This window comes from Motacilla alba, chromosome 15, assembly GCF_015832195.1.
Source record: "Motacilla alba alba isolate MOTALB_02 chromosome 15, Motacilla_alba_V1.0_pri, whole genome shotgun sequence".
In the NCBI taxonomy this organism is placed as follows: Eukaryota; Metazoa; Chordata; class Aves; order Passeriformes; family Motacillidae; genus Motacilla; species Motacilla alba.
In genome coordinates, this window is record NC_052030.1 from 1,848,174 (window position 1) to 1,863,611 (window position 15,438).

The window sequence follows — 15,438 nt, forward strand, 5'->3', positions numbered from 1 at the left end:
TCCCATATCCTATATCCCATTCCTGCCTGCAGGTTTGAGAGGATGGCTCCTGTATCCCATATCCCGTATCCCAAATCCCAAATCCCATATCCCATATCCCATCCCAGCCTGCAGGTCTGAGAGGATGGCTCCTGTATCCCATATCCCAAATCCCATATCCCATATCCCATACCCCATACCCCATATCCCATATCCCATATCCCATACCCCATACCCCATATCCCATACCCCATATCCCATATCCCAAATCCCATGTCCCATATCCCATATCCCATATCCCAAATCCCATATCCCATATACCATATCCCATATCCCAAAACCCATATCCCATATCCCATATCCCATATCCCATATCCCATATCCCATACCCCATATCCCAAATCCCATATCCCATATCCCATATCCCATATCCCATATCCCATACCCCATATCCCATATCCCAAATCCCATATCCCAAATCCCATATCCCATATCCCATATCCCATATCCCATATCCCATATCCCTTATCCCATAACCCATACCCCATATCCCATCCCAGCCTGCAGGTCTGAGAGGATGGACAGGGGCTGCAGCCCAGCAGGCTCAGCCAGGGATCAAGCACTGCTGCTGGGGTGTTCAACACTCCAGACCGGGAGGAAAAGCCCCTGAGCAGACACTCCCTCGTTATCCAGCCATCCCCGCTCCGGTGCTTTCCACACAATGTGACCTTTAGTCAAGAGCCCTTAAGGAATAATCACAGAGCAGGAGCAGTCTGTTCACTCCTTAACCAGCCCACCAGGCACCCCGATGCTTCCTGGCTCTGACTGCAGCCTGCAAGGGCACGGAATGAGCTGAAGGCTGCCTCCCCTTCCCAAAGGGCCTCTTAGGGGAAAAAAACCTGTGGCCAGAGCAGGGGAAAGGATCTGTTTCCATCACCTCTCCCCTTCTGGCGTTGTCTTCTTTTTGGCTGTGGCCTATTAACGCTCCTCTCGAGAGGTGACAGAGCAATTGGCCAGATGCTGTTACAAGCCAGGAGGGTTTATTAGATTGCAATTTTCCTGGGCATGTTCCATTGCCCAGAAAAAAACCCCACAAGGCTCCAAGGATCAGGGACATGGAGAGGAGAGGGAGAGCTGTGCAGGAGCAGCTATTCCTCCCCTTCCTGACTGGGAGAATGTAACTCTCAGGGCTGTGGATGCTGCGTTTCTCCAAGCTCTGAGCACTCCCCACCCTCTGATCCTGCTTTTCCCTCTCCCAGCCGGACCCCTGGAACACCCACGTCTGGAAAGGGGTCAATGGGACTCCCACCAAGAAGAGGGCCATTGGCTTTAAGAAGCTGGCAAAGTGAGTACCAGCAGGCTCTGGAAAGGCCTGGAATGTCTGGGGCTGGTCCTGGGTTTAAGCACCCTGTGGGTGTGTGCATCAGCCTGCAGATGATGGGCTCTGAGCCTGGGCCGTGGGCCACTGAAGCCTTCACCTGCCATGAGGGACATCTGGGGACACAGGCAGTGCTTTGAGCACCCCCTCAGACCATGAGGTGAATCCCAGATCTTGGGTACTGTTTGTTCTCCCGAGCTGTTCATTCTCTGGTTAGGAGGTCTTGATGCTCAGTAGGGCTTTCCCACTTTTGGAGGGTGTTTTGCCCATTTTTCCCTTCCTTGGGGCAGGAAGATCCCCCCTCCCCCTTCAGGGCTGTGCTGGCACTAAGGGGATCAAACTCCTGTCCGTATTCCTCCTTTTCCCACTGCCTTTTCCCCACATGAGGAGAACCTGCCCCCAGTGAGTGCCCAACCCTCCAAACACCTGCTTTGGAAGGAAGGGGGAGATGGGAAGGAGGGATCTCCCTGCAGGCAGCAGATGGATCAGGGCTGAGCTGAGATTTGCACTTCATCGTCAGTTGACCCCTGGCAAGGGGCCACCCCAGTCCCTCTTCCCTGCCAAGGCTCCTCAGCAGCAGGGATGCAGGAATGAAGCACAATTTGGACCCTTTGGCTGGTTCTGGCCCAAATTCCTCCCCTGGGGGCCATTGGCAGAGGGGAGCTGCTGGTTCCGCGGCAGCAGAGCCCTGGGCCACGGCAGGAGCGGGCTGGGTGTGCCCTGGTGACGGCGGCCAGGCTGCCAGGTGGCCCTGGCTCATCACAGCATCTCCCCACGCTTCAGTTTCCCCGAATCCCTGCTATCAATTTGTTCCCACTCTTCAGCTGTCACCTCCTGCGAGCTGCTCTCCGTGGTGCATCCATAAACAGGAGCAGCAGCTGAGGAATGTGCTCCTGCAGCTGACACTGGGGCCGGGGGAAGAGCAGGAGGATTCATGGAGTTTGGAGAAAAAATGCTTTTATTGCTCCCCTCTGCCCCATTGAGGGATGGTTCTATAAAAATGTGAGCGTGGCAGGTCATTTAAAACAAAATCTCCATTGTTCCTGGTGTAGGGAAAGGAATTGTTTCTGTAATTCACCATTAATCCTGTCTGGATCTGAGCTTATCAGCTGAAGAAGAGGCAGCCTGAGCCCAGAGCCTTGAGCATGATTTGGTGCCTGCTCAGACTCAAAAATCTGGCCAAATCTGAGCCCTCAGACCTGCAGTCCCTGCCCTGGGGCCAGCGCAGCTCCTGGGGACAGGGGACATGGCCACCACGGGACGACACAGGGGCAGAACTTCCCTGGGGTGGTGATGCAGCAGCAAACAGAAATGTTCCTGAGGCTGACCTTGCCATGGAGAGGAGCTGCCAGGGGCAGGCAGGATAAACCAGCCTGGAGGAGTTTCTACCTCTTCTTTCCTCTTTTTTCTTCCCTAAATGATTCCCCAAAACCAGAGTACGTCTGGGCAGGAGGGGCAGGGGGGAGCTGGACTCCTCCTGCCCGGTGGGACCACTCCAGCTGCAGCCTCTGTTCCCCACAGCTCCTCTAAGGGGATGCAGGAGCCCTGCTGAACTCGGAGACCTGGGGCAAGGGCTGTCAAAGTGAATCAGGCAGCCCTTCCTCCTGCAGAGGCCACAGAGATGCTTTGTGCTCCCTCAGCCTCCCAAAAATCACCTTTCCCTGTTGCAACAGCAGCCTAAATCCAGACCTGATGGCTTTCTGCCCTTCTGGTGGCCCCATTTAAAGGCTTGGTGGTCCACTCAGGAAAAAAATGTTTGGCATGTAGGAAGAACAGTGTTGGTGTGATTATGGATGTCCCTAAAACCACAACCCCACAACCCCTGCCCCCATCACGGTGCTCCCAGAGGTGCCACAGACGAGGAATCAGCATTCCTGGTGCTGCATCACCTGGGCCTGGATAGACAGAGGCTGGGGACCCCCAGGGCCCCTCCGTGTGCCCTGAGCCAGAGGGGAAACCTGGAGGAAAAGCCCCCAGGCACGGGAAAGAGCCAGCTGGGCACAAGGCTGGGATAAATGTGCCACCCCCCAGCCCGCTCCTCTCAGGGGAGGCCTGGGTGTCACCAGAGTGCAAATCACAGGCACTGGGACAGCACTGGGACAGCTCCGTGTGACCTCGGTGTCCCCGGGCTCTGTGTGGAGCAGGGCTGGGCTGGATTTAAGGGATGGAGGAGCTGCTGTTCCTCCTGTAGCTCCAGCTCTGGTTGGTTCCAGCTTTTCTCTTTTCTTTTCTTTTCTTTTCTTTTCTTTTCTTTTCTTTTCTTTTCTTTTCTTTTCTTTTCTTTTCTTTTCTTTTCTTTTCTTTTCTTTTCTTTTCTTTTCTTTTCTTTTCTTTTCTTTTTTCTTTTTCTTTTTCTTTTTTTCTCTTTTTTCTTTTTCTTTTTCTTTTTCTTTTTCTTTTTCTTTTTCTTTTTCTTTTTCTTTTTCTTTTTTTCTCTTTTTTCTTTTTCTTTTTCTTTCTCTTTTTTCTTTTTCTTTTTCTTTTTCTTTTTCTTTTTCTTTTTCTTTTTCTTTTTCTTTTTCTTTTTCTTTTTCTTTTTCTTTTTCTTTTTCTTTTTCTTTTTCTTTTTTTTCTCTTTTTTCTTTTTCTTTTTCTTTTTCTTTTTCTTTTTCTTTTTCTTTTTCTTTTTCTTTACCTGCCCCTGATTCTTCTCCTGCTTCTGTGCCCCTGCAGAAATACCACCCCCATGCCTGGTTTAGCATTTTCCTCCTTCACCCCATCCAGGTATTTGAGCTCTCTTCAAGCTCCCCCATCTCCTCTTCCTCTGACAAGCCAAGCTTTTCCAAGGCTTCCCTGTTTGCCAGGTGACAACCAAAAAATCGATGCTACAGCTTTGTAAGGCTGTTCATTTACTAAGAAATGAAAAGCACTGGGCTAGAGGCACGGGCCAGGACCAGGCTCTGACTGGGATTTATTCCTGCTTCCCAGGGCTGTGAAGTTCTCAGCCAAGCTGATGGGCCAAGCCATGGCCAAGAGGGTCAAGGCCACCATCCTGTACGCCACGGAAACGGGGAAGTCCCAGGTCTATGCAAAAACCCTGTGTGAGATCTTCAAACACGCCTTTGATGCCAAGGTATTGCTCCTGGCACGTGATGGCTGTGAAATCGTGGTGTGAAAGCTGCCAGGGGCCTCCAGGGTGTGCCCCGTGGGCCTGGGCTGGGGGAAGATCCCTGATTTCCTGCAGTGGTTGCAGCTGTGGCCCCCAGCGCTGCCCCTGTCCCTCCAGGCTCCTGTTCCCACCCTCCCCGTGCCGTCCCCACCCCAGCCAGCCCAGGGGGCTCCCAGCTCTCTGTGACCTCTCTGTGCCCCCAGGTGATGTCCATGGACGAGTACGACGTGGTGCACCTGGAGCACGAGACCATGGTCCTGGTGGTCACCAGCACCTTCGGCAACGGGGACCCCCCTGAGAACGGAGAGGTAGGACAGCAGGGACAGCAGGGGACAGCAGGGACAGCAGGGACAGCAGGGCACGGGGCCAGGAACGTCCTCATTTGGCTCAGACTGAGCTGGAAGGACCCAAAACAGGTCCAGGGGCTGTAGCTGCCTCCAGCCTGCTCTGGAGCAGGGACATCTCCTGGTTCCCTGCCATGACACAGCCACTGATCCGTTGTTCAATTAGTCCTGTGTGACCACCAGCAGTGTCACACAGAAGGTGACAGTCCCCTGGCTGGGGGGCTGTGACCTGGGCAGCTGGGAGCAGCGAGCAGGGAGCAGAGCCACGGCCCAGGCTGTGCTCAGGGCTTGGTTTCCTGCAAAGCCTGGCAAAACTGATGGCCTTTTTTGTTCTTTTTCTGTAGAAATTTGGCTGTGCATTAATGGAGATGAAGAATCCCAACTCCAACCTGGAGGAGAGGAAGTAAGAGCACTCCAACCCCTTCCCCTCCCAGTCCAAACCCCAGCATGCAGGACAGGTTCCCTGCCTTCATCCTCTCACAGGGGAGTGGGAAACCCTCGGGCAGGTCTCACATTTGCAGATATCCAGGAATGGGACCTGCCTGGAGAGCCAGGGAACGCAGAGACTGGAGATCCCAGAGAGGACAAAAGCACAGATGCCTGTGGATCCCAGCCTGTAATTCCCTGGGGTGACACTTCAAAGCTTCTCTCTTCATTTTGAAGAGGCAGGAATTTGTGGGGGGAAAAAAAACCAGATAAAAGTAGGAATTTCCCCAAAATCATCGATTCTGAGAGCCAGGGCCTGTCCAGGAGGCACTAAAATAGTAAGAGTTGGAGGTAGAAGGGAGTTCCCAGCCTTGCAGATGTAGGTGGGGGAGGGCTGGAGAGCCAGATTTAGCTCCATGCATGGTGTGAAAAGATTTCTAGGGAAAATAAGAGCTGTGATAATCCTGTGATGTTTGTAACCGGTACCTTGGAGACAGAATCTGGGATTGTAGAAAATCCCCCTTCGGGGGAGGATGAGCTTTGTGCAGATCCCCGGGGGGGAAGGAAGGGAGGGCAGTGACAATGATCATTTGGGGTCTCCTCTAATTTTAGCTGTGAAGAATGAAATATTTCCCTGAACTGGGTCACTGCTGAGCCCTGGAATGTCTCCTGAGCTAACAACTGGCACAGGGCTGCTCCTTAATTCAGGAGGGATCCAGGGCAATTCCAGCACCCTGACTCAGGGCGGTGTCACTGGGGTGGTGACAAACACACAGGGACCAGCCTGTGGCTCTCCAGAGAGGGCCCTGCTGAGCAGCCAAGGCAGCTGATGGGTCCCTGCTGGTGGGTCCCTGCAGGGCTGCCCAGCTCGTGGGTCCCTGCAGGACTGCCCAGCTGGTGGATCCCTGCAGGGCTGCCCAGCTGATGGATCCCTGCAGGGCTGCCCAGCTGATGGATCCCTGCAGGGCTGCCCAGCTGATGGATCCCTGCAGGGCTGCCCAGCTCGTGGGTCCCTGCAGGGCTGCCCAGCTGATGGGTCCCTGCAGGGCTGCCCACCTGAAAACCCACCAGGCTCCTTGTGGCCTCTGCCTCAGTGGGGACAGTGACAGAGCAGGCTGCCCTGGAGGGGGGGGCATGGAGAAGGGGTGTTCCACACATGGTTCTCACCCCAAGGATCTTCTCCTTGGGTGCAGAGGTGCTGCCCATGGCCAGTCAGGCAGATCTGAGAAGGTTAAAAGCCCCTGAGCTTGGAGCTTGCTGTCCCAGACCTCTCCAAGGGTGATTTAAGGGCTGGTAGGAGTTTCTAAGAGCCCGGCAGTGACACCCTGCACTATCCCAGGCTGCTCCAAGCTCTGTCCAGCCTGGCCTTGGACACTTCCTGGGATCCACAGCTTCTCTTTTTGGGATTGCCTCAAACAATATCCAGGACCTTACTAACATCAAGCACACAAAAAACCTTTTGCAATGAGAAAAGGAGACCTGGAGAAGGCTGTGAGGGGGAGAGGGACAATGTCAGCCTGGCTAAAGACACCTGGAGAGAGCAGCTGCTGTCCGTGCAGCCCATGGAGTCCCAGCTCCCCCAGGGAATGCGGAGACCCCTCAGGGCAGGGTGGCCTCTCAGCGTGACAGTGTCACAGGAGCCTGTCAGGGCCCTCTGGCCACAGCCCTGAGGCTGTGCTGAGCTTGGCATTTGGCCCCTCATGTCTTTACAGCAAGGGTTTCCCAAGGGTTTTCCAAAGCGTTCCTAAGCCATTCCAAGCCTGCTGTTGAAGTGCAGCCCATCCACCCCACACCACAGGGACCTTCTCATTCCAGCTGCTGTCCCAGCCTTGGGCCCAGCACCCACATGGGCCACCTGGGCTTTGTGTCCCTCTAATCCAGAGGGGCGTGCTGCCCTGAGCGGAGCCTGGGCTGCAGAAAATCCCCCACACTGCAAGATGAGCTTGGAGCATCTCAGAGGCCGGGCAGGGAGGCCACCTAACCCAGGATAGCCCAGGGGAGGCCACCTAACCCGGGATAGCCCAGGGGAGGCCATGGCCGGGGCCAGCAGAGTGCAGGAGCAGAAAGGCCTGAAGGTCTGGGGAGAGGGGGGAGGCTGAGGGGCAGAGGTGGCCCTGGGTCCTCGTGACCCGGCTGTCACTGGCTCGGGGCCGTGCCGTGCCGTGCCGTGCCGTGCCGGCTGCAGGAGCTGTGCCGTGACTCATGCACGCAGCACTGCTCACTGCTCTGCCTGTAAATTTAGAAACTCTTGTGCAGAGCAATTTTGGGAGATGGCTCAATTCAGAAATACTTCTGCTGTTGTCAGATTTTATTTTTTTTCCTCGGCTCCCCTTCCCCCTCCTCACCCCTTCTCCCACTCCGTTTTTGGTGGTTTTTTTAATTTCCCACTTCCTATGAATGAAACAAGCCTCAGAATATCTCTTCAAACACACACCCGACCTTGTGTGCTGCCAGAGAAGGACGGGTAAAGCCAAAGGTCATTGTGGTGGCCAGCACCTGGGCCAGCACAGTGGGAGGTGACAAGGACCTGGGCTCAGACCCAGCATTCCTGCTGCAGCTGGGGGATGCAGAGGGGTTGCTATGGCTTTACCCCCGGAGGGAGCACATTCCTCTGCTCTTCCCACACTGCCTGTTCGTGGAATTGTGAGCCCTGAGCTCTGCTCTGGAGCCCCCCTGTGAGCCCAAGGCCGGGTGAGAGGCACACAGGTGTCCCAAGTGTGACCCTGGGTGCTGTCGCTGTTCACAGGAGCTACAAGGTCCGGTTCAACAGCGTCTCCTCCTACTCGGACGCACGGAAATCCTCCAGTGATGGCCCCGACTCCAGGGACAACTTCGAGAGCACGGGGCCCCTGGCAAACGTCAGGTAAAGGGACAGGGCAGGAGGGACAGGGACAGGGCAGCAGCCAGTGCTGCACAGAGCCCACCTCACCCTGAGGTGTCTGGGTGATGGGCAGAGCCCTCCAGGCTGCCGCGGGTGGTGGTGGGACAGGAGGGGCCAGCTGTGCTCTGGCAAGCTTAAGAGCTCCTTACTCCTGTAATCTTTCCATGAGACCTGGCCCTGAACTGAAATAATTCAGACCAATAGCTGCAATTTTTAAAACTTAATAGTGCTATCTGGATGAAGCTTTGGAACTTGACCTATCATTTGCTGACTTGCTACCCAGACGTGTGGTCTCCAGTGCAGCACAAACTGCAAATTTTCTCCAAAGCCACACATCAACTGAATTCTCAGAATAAATTGTTCGTGTAGTAAGTGATAACAGCTGCATTGTGGTGAGTCAGCCCACTGCACACTGGGGTTGAAACTGCTCATCACCTCCTGTGTGTGAGAGAGTTGTGAGCCCTATGATTTAGGGAGCACATTAGTAAACTGTGGTATCTTCTGGTGGGATTACCTTCCCCCTCAGGGTCCCTCCCAGCTGAGCAGCCACAGCTGAGCCATCTTTGCACAGGTTCTCCGTGTTCGGGCTGGGCTCCAGGGCTTACCCCCACTTCTGCGCCTTCGCCCGCGCCGTGGACACGCTCCTGGAGGAGCTGGGGGGAGAGAGGATCCTCCGCATGGGAGAGGGGGATGAGCTCTGTGGCCAGGAGGAATCCTTCAGGACCTGGGCCAAGAAGGTCTTTAAGGTAACCTGGGGCTGCAGGGAGGAGCAGGGGGCAGAAGGACAGAGGTTGTAGCTGGATCTGAACCCAGCCTCCCCTCCCTGGCACTGGCACACTCCAGCACCACCCCAGCCCACAGCGAAGAGGGTGGAGGTGACGCTCTGCTTTGTGCTGACCACCCAAAGGTCACCAACGTGTTCAATTCCTGCATCATCCCAGATATCTGGGAAGGAGAGCACCAGGAGCCGTGCCCGTGGCCACTGGCACGGCCCCACCCTGCCGGGGGCTCCCTCTCGGGGTGGGCTGGGCTGAGGGGCTCGGCTGGGCTGGGCAGGTGCCCGAGGGCCTGGTGTGTGCTGCAGGCAGCGTGTGATGTGTTCTGCGTGGGGGACGACGTCAACATTGAGAAAGCCAACAACTCCCTGATCAGCAACGACCGCAGCTGGAAGAGGAGCAAGTTCCGCCTGACTTACGTGGCTGAGGCCCCGGAGCTCACACAAGGTACACAAAGGAGGGCTCTGCCCGTGGGGCACGTGGACAAGACACGGGGGCAAAGGGGCCGGACCCCTTTTCTTTGTCTCTGTTAAATTCCCAGCGTTTCAGCCCTGCCTTTCCCCATCCCGTGCCCAAGGAACAGCCCCAGGCCCCTCTGGCCAGTCCTGTCTGTGTCCGTAACAGAGATGTTTGGACGTGATCTGCTCTCCCTCCTCCTGACCCCATTTTTTGAAGCGAGGAACTGGAAAATTGGGATCTTTCCAGGCTTATTTTGTCCAATGCTGCTCCATGGAGCGTTGTGGAGCAAAGGCTGGTCGGGCCCATGGACACCTGGCCCCTCAGCACGGCTCCTGCAGCTCCTGCAGCACCAGCTCAGCTCTGCCCAAACCCAGGTGCTCTCCTGCCAGCCAGGTGGCACTGGCAGCGAGAGGAGCTGTGGGCAATGTGGGGGCACTGCCCTGAGTGTCACAGGAGTGGTTTTGGAGTCCTCCTCTGTCACTACAAAAACGTGCTTGGGTCACTCCTGGGGTTCCTGATCCCTTGGGCTCGCAGGAGGGAGGTCAAACCCCTGTGGTCAGCTCCGATCTGAGGGGCTGAACCCACAATGATCCTACAGAAGCCTTGGCCATGCTCTGCTGAATCCCTTCCCTGGCTCTTTTCCTCCTCAGGACTGTACAGCATCCACAAAAAACGCGTCTATGCAGCCCGGCTCCTCACACGCCAGAACCTGCAGAGCCCCCAGTCCAGGTAGGAGATGCAGCTGTCCCAGGAGCTGAGCTCACACCTGGGGCACCCAGAACAGTGCTAGGAACAGCCCTTGAGCCCTGGAAGTCCGTGGAATCCACCTTTGTGCGGGCCATGAGTCAGCCTGGAAGGCAGTGGGGGCTGTTCCTGGCCCCCATGCACGGTGGAATTCCTGCTGGTCCCTCGCTCAGCCCACGGGATGGGCAGCTGGCCGGAGGGGCAGCAAAGGAAGGATAAAATTGCTGAGCAAGAGGTTCAATTGTTTTTCCCCTTTTAAAAAGTCCCTGAGGGTGAGTCAGGGCATGCTGCAGCGTCCCTTCTCCCTGCTGTGACCTTGGTGACACGGCCGCCACAGCCTGGATGTGCCACCACCCCTGCCCAGCTCACCAGCAGCTCCTGAGGCCAGGGCTCACCCACTCCCTGAAGGATCTCTGGGAGCTTTCCCAAAGATCATCCCAAAGTCAGCGATTCTGGGGAAGGATCCCCCAAACCTCCTTTCCCTGCTTTTGCTCCTTCCCCCGCAGCCGCCTGACGATTTTCCTGCGCCTGCACACCAACGGGCACCAGGAGCTGCAGTACCAGCCCGGGGACCACCTGGGCGTCTTCCCGGGCAACCACGAGGACTTGGTCAATGCCCTCATCGACAGGCTTGAGGATGCCCCTCCGACCAACCAGCTGGTGAAGGTGGAGCTGCTGGAGGAGAGGAGCACGGCTCTAGGTAACCAGGGAGCACAGGTGGCCTCTCTCCTCCTTTCCCTGAAGTTCTTGTAGCTCCACAGGGAGGTCGGTGGCCCCAGGAAAATTATTTTTCATCTGCCTGCTGTGTCTGTCTGGACTGGGAGCGCCTCCTTCATCCCTGCTCTGCCCAGAGCCATTGCTCATCTGCACTTGGGATGTGGAGGAAGGGTTTGAAGGGTGGGCAGGGCCCTGGGGAAGATTTTCCATGGAAAAGCTAAAGGTGTTTATATTCCCTAAGAAAGGGCAATGTCTAGGACTGGGAAGAAGAATTAAGGGACGTGGAGGGGCCATCCCAACACTGGATTTCATGGATTTCCTGACTCCCTGCTGCCACGCATGGTGTAACTGGAGATGGCAAACCCTGATCCAGTGTCTCAGAAGGGGATGAAAACCAGGATTTCCCCCCTTGGCCCTGATGCTCAGCTGATCCCAGGCTCATGCTGGATTCCCTCCTGGCAGGTGTCATCAGTAACTGGACAGACGAGAACCGTGTCCCACCCTGCACCATCTTCCAGGCCTTCAAGTACTACCTGGACATCACCACCCCTCCCACCCCGCTGCTGCTGCAGCAGTTCGCTCTGCTGGCCACCAGTGACAAGGAGAAGAAACGTCTGCAGGTCCTCAGCAAGGTAAAGAGCCCCAGCCCCAGGGTCTGCAAGGCCTGGGGGCAACCACAGCCCAGCCAGGGCATTTCCACCCCACACTGAGCTTAGGCTGAGTCTCTACCCCTGAGCAGGGCTCAAGGTGCCTTCGCTGGTACCCACTCCAGCTTTGCCATGCACCTCCTGGGATATCACCTGGAAAAGGTGGATCCTGCAGCTCTCTCCTCCCTCCCTCTTTCCCAGGGCTTGCAGGAGTACGAGGAGTGGAAGTGGTCCAAGAACCCCACGATCGTGGAGGTGCTGGAGGAGTTCCCCTCGGTGCAGATGCCCTCCACGCTGCTGCTCACCCAGCTGCCCCTCCTGCAGCCCCGCTACTACTCCATCAGCTCGTCCCCAGAGATGTACCCAGGGGAGGTGCACCTCACCGTGGCTGTGGTGTCCTACCGCACCCGAGGTACCGCCCCGGCGCTGGGCTCTGGGGGAAGCAGCAGTGCAGGGGCAGCCACACCAAATCTCTGGCGGGGAGGTGTACCTTTAAAGCCTGCTGCAAGAGTAGATTCCCCCAAACCACTGCTGTCCCGTGTCGTGGAGAGTGGCGGTGACACAGAGGTGACACTTCTGGGGCAGTGTCTTGGTTTAAAAGACAGGTGTCTGCTAAGGAAGGCAGGAGCCTCCCCTGAAATGGAAAATGGAAACACCCTCTGTCTGAATTATTATCGTTTTGAATTTAAGAGGCTCTCAGGCAAAGATATGGGAGCAGGAATAACAGGTATTAGGGAAAAAATAAAAGTGAAATAAAAATGCAGTAATACAAAACAACCCTGCCACAGTCAGAATAAGCCCTGACCCCCTGTGTGTCAGGGTGGTGGCAGCAGTGCCATTCCATGGTGGCTCAGCCCTCCTGCAGTGCCAGCTGTGCTTCTGCTGGAGCAGGGATCCTGGACAAGGCTGGAGTTTTCCTCTGGAGCTCCAGGGCTGCTGGAGATGGGCCTGCTCTCCCTCTGGCAATGCAGGGCAGGAGAAAGCTGCTCCTCTGGGAATGCAGGGGGCAAAGGCTGCTGTGCTGTTCCTGGCTCAGATTGGATCCAGGTAGGAATGCTTGGCTCCTGCCCTGGGCAGAGCATCTGCCATGGGATGATGGAATTTGATCAGCCATGCAGGGACACTCAGTGGCCATGGAGAGCAGAGATCTCCTGGAGGGAGGATTGGCTGTGGGAGAGATAAAGAAAAAAACTGCCCCATGGACAGCAGAGAACTGCCCCGGCTCTGACAGATGGGGACAGAACACACAGCCCAGCTACACCTTTCAACCTGAGACGGGCAGGTCCATAACCCAAGCTCCATGTAGGATTCTGTTTCCCACCCCAAAATCCACATTCCCAGTAGCCAAACTTGTGTAGCAGGGACACTGGTGTGTCCAAGCGTGGTCATGGTGTGGATGGACACAGCCCTGGTGCTCTGCAGGACACAGGGAGGACAGTGGAGCTGCCATGGAGGGTTTGTCTTTGGGAGCTGCTCCTGCCAAAAACATCCAAAGGAGAGCTGGGTGCTCCCTAAGGATTGTGGAGGTCCAGCTCTGCCAGGTCTGGGTCGTGGGTAGCTCCACAGAGGGATCCAATTGCCAAACTCTGGAAGTTTGTGGAGAATGGATGCTGAGATATGAAATGTTTCAGGGAGGTGTTCATGCAGGACGCAGCAGGGAGGGTTTCAGGAAAGAAAACAGAGTGATGTGCCATGTACAGACCTCCTTCCCTCCCTTCCCTCCTTCCCCAGATGGAGAGGGACCAATCCACCACGGAGTGTGCTCCTCGTGGCTCAGTCGGATCCAGACGGATGAAGTGGTGCCCTGCTTTGTGCGAGGGTGAGTGACCCACACGAGGCCAGGCCTGAGGAAGAGGGGGTGAGACTCCTCACAGGGTGAGCTCTTTGCCCTCAGTTGTTGTCACAGAGGGAGAAAACAGGGCTGGGTTTGTGAGCAAAGAGTTCCCCTTTGGGGGAAATTCTGCACAAAAATGTCACATCCTGGGATTTCAGCTCACTTTGTGCCCCTCATTCTCTGGGAGCTGTCTCAGCTGGCTGCGGGCAGAGGGAACACCCTGCTGGTGTTTAACTGGAGCTTTGATGTGTGCAGTGCCCCCGGCTTCCACCTGCCCCAGGACCCCCAGGTGCCCTGCATCCTCGTCGGCCCCGGCACCGGCATCGCCCCTTTCCGCAGCTTCTGGCAGCAGCGGCTCTTCGACATCCAGCACAAAGGTGGGGCCGTCCTCCCTCACCCCGCAGATTTTGGGTGGGGCCATCCTCTTCCTCACCTCCCAAAGATTTTGGGTGGGGCCGTCCTTCCTCACCTCACAGATTTTGGGTGAGGCCATCCTCTTTTTTGAGCAGGGAAATCCTGTTCCTCACCTCACACAGATTTTGGGTGGGGCCGTCCTCTTCCTCACCTCACAGAGTTTGAGTAGGGCTTTCCTTCCTCACCTGACACAGATTTTGGGTGGGGCCATCCTCTTCCTCACTTCACACAGATTTTGGTGGGGCCATCCTCTTCCTCACTTCACACAGATTTTGGGTGGGGCCATCCTCTTCCTTTCCTCCCACATATTTTGGGTAGAGCTGTCCTTCCTCACCTCCCACAGATTTTGGGAGCCCTTGGTTGGGGTGTTGGGATGGAGGTCCCACCCTGCCGGGGGTGTCCCAGCAGATGTGCTGGCAGTCTGGAGGGAGGTGGCTTGTGGGAATTGGAGGTGGCTCGTGGGAACTGGTGGCCCCGGGCTGAGCGCTGTCCCCACGCTGTCCCCAGGGCTGAAGCCGTGCCCCATGGTGCTGGTGTTTGGCTGCCGGCAGTCCAGGATCGACCACATCTACAAGGAGGAGACGCTCTTTGCCAAAAGCCAGGGAGTCTTCAGAGAGCTGTACACGGCCTATTCCCGGGAACCCGACAAACCAAAGGTGGGCACGGCCCCGGGAGCCCTGCCCAGCCTGGAGCCCCCGGGGGCCAGCAGGGCTGGGTCCCTGGCCAGTGGTGGCCCATCCCCGGGGCACAGAAATGTGCAGGATTGTCCCTTCCCTGCGGGCACCATTCCCAGGGCGTGTCCCCATCCCAGTGCCAGCCAGAATGTGTGCCCAGACTGCTCCTGCTGCCATCCAGGTGGGAGAGGAGGAGGGGAAAGGGGAATGGGAAACGAGAAAGGGAAAGGGGAAAGGGGAAGGGGAAAGGGGAAAGGGAAAGGGAAAGGGAAAGGGAAAGGAAAGGAAAGGGAAAGGAAAGGAAAGGAAAGGAAAGGAAAGGAAAGGAAAGGAAAGGAAAGGAAAGGAAAGGGAAGGGAAGGGAAGGGAAGGGAAGGGGAAAGGATGTCACCTAGTGGGGTGGCCCACAGCCAGTGCAAATACCTGCTCCGAATTCCCGCTGGGACTGAACAGGCCGGGCAATGGAAGAGATGGTGCAGGTGTGCCCCTGCAAGAGCAGAAGGATGCTTTGCTGCTGTCCCCATCTCTTTTTTGTCACTGTGGGTGCTGCAAGGCACATCCGTGTCCCCCAAAGAGGGGTCACCCCTCAGTGCTGCCCCCAGGGCAGGACGAACCCAAGTCAATCCCAGCTCCCTCCTCCTCCTCGTCCCTCAGAAATACGTGCAGGACGTGTTACAGGAGCAGCTGGCCCAGACTGTGTTCAGAGCCCTGAAGGAGCAGGGAGGCCACATCTACGTCTGCGGGGATGTCACCATGGCCGGGGACGTCCTCAAGGCCGTGCAGCTCATCGTGAGGCAGCAGGGCCAGCTGTCAGCAGAGGAGGCAGGAGCCTTCCTCAGCAAGCTGCGGGTGAGTGGTGTCTGCAGCGTGCCACCGCCACCCGCGCGTGCCACCAGCGCCACTCCTGCCACGGGCACTGCACCTGCTGTCTCCCCCCGCTGTGCCCAGGGAGGCTCGGGAGGGGGACATTCCAAAGGTTTCTATGTGCAGGGAGGTCACCTGGCTGCTCTGGGGAGCGGGGTGAGCACCGGGGCCAGCGCTTTTGGGCACCCCTGG

The 15,438-nt window shown here is 56.6% G+C and overlaps 1 protein-coding gene across 9 annotated transcripts in view; it reads left to right on the forward strand.

Moving 5' to 3' along the window:
• The window catches only part of NOS1 (nitric oxide synthase 1), an 84,653-nt gene that overhangs the window by 60,699 nt on the left and 8,516 nt on the right, over nucleotides 1-15,438 (forward strand). For all 9 annotated transcript variants that reach the window (XM_038152575.1, XM_038152577.1, XM_038152580.1 and 6 more), the window contains 15 exons: nucleotides 1,239-1,324; nucleotides 4,286-4,430; nucleotides 4,670-4,774; nucleotides 5,155-5,213; nucleotides 7,983-8,099; nucleotides 8,689-8,863; nucleotides 9,202-9,340; nucleotides 10,003-10,081; nucleotides 10,603-10,796; nucleotides 11,276-11,445; nucleotides 11,662-11,872; nucleotides 13,192-13,279; nucleotides 13,550-13,671; nucleotides 14,216-14,364; nucleotides 15,037-15,231. In XM_038152575.1, the coding sequence (XP_038008503.1) occupies nucleotides 1,239-1,324; nucleotides 4,286-4,430; nucleotides 4,670-4,774; nucleotides 5,155-5,213; nucleotides 7,983-8,099; nucleotides 8,689-8,863; nucleotides 9,202-9,340; nucleotides 10,003-10,081; nucleotides 10,603-10,796; nucleotides 11,276-11,445; nucleotides 11,662-11,872; nucleotides 13,192-13,279; nucleotides 13,550-13,671; nucleotides 14,216-14,364; nucleotides 15,037-15,231 (2,034 nt within the window). The remainder of the gene's footprint in view (nucleotides 1-1,238; nucleotides 1,325-4,285; nucleotides 4,431-4,669; nucleotides 4,775-5,154; nucleotides 5,214-7,982; nucleotides 8,100-8,688; nucleotides 8,864-9,201; nucleotides 9,341-10,002; nucleotides 10,082-10,602; nucleotides 10,797-11,275; nucleotides 11,446-11,661; nucleotides 11,873-13,191; nucleotides 13,280-13,549; nucleotides 13,672-14,215; nucleotides 14,365-15,036; nucleotides 15,232-15,438) is intronic.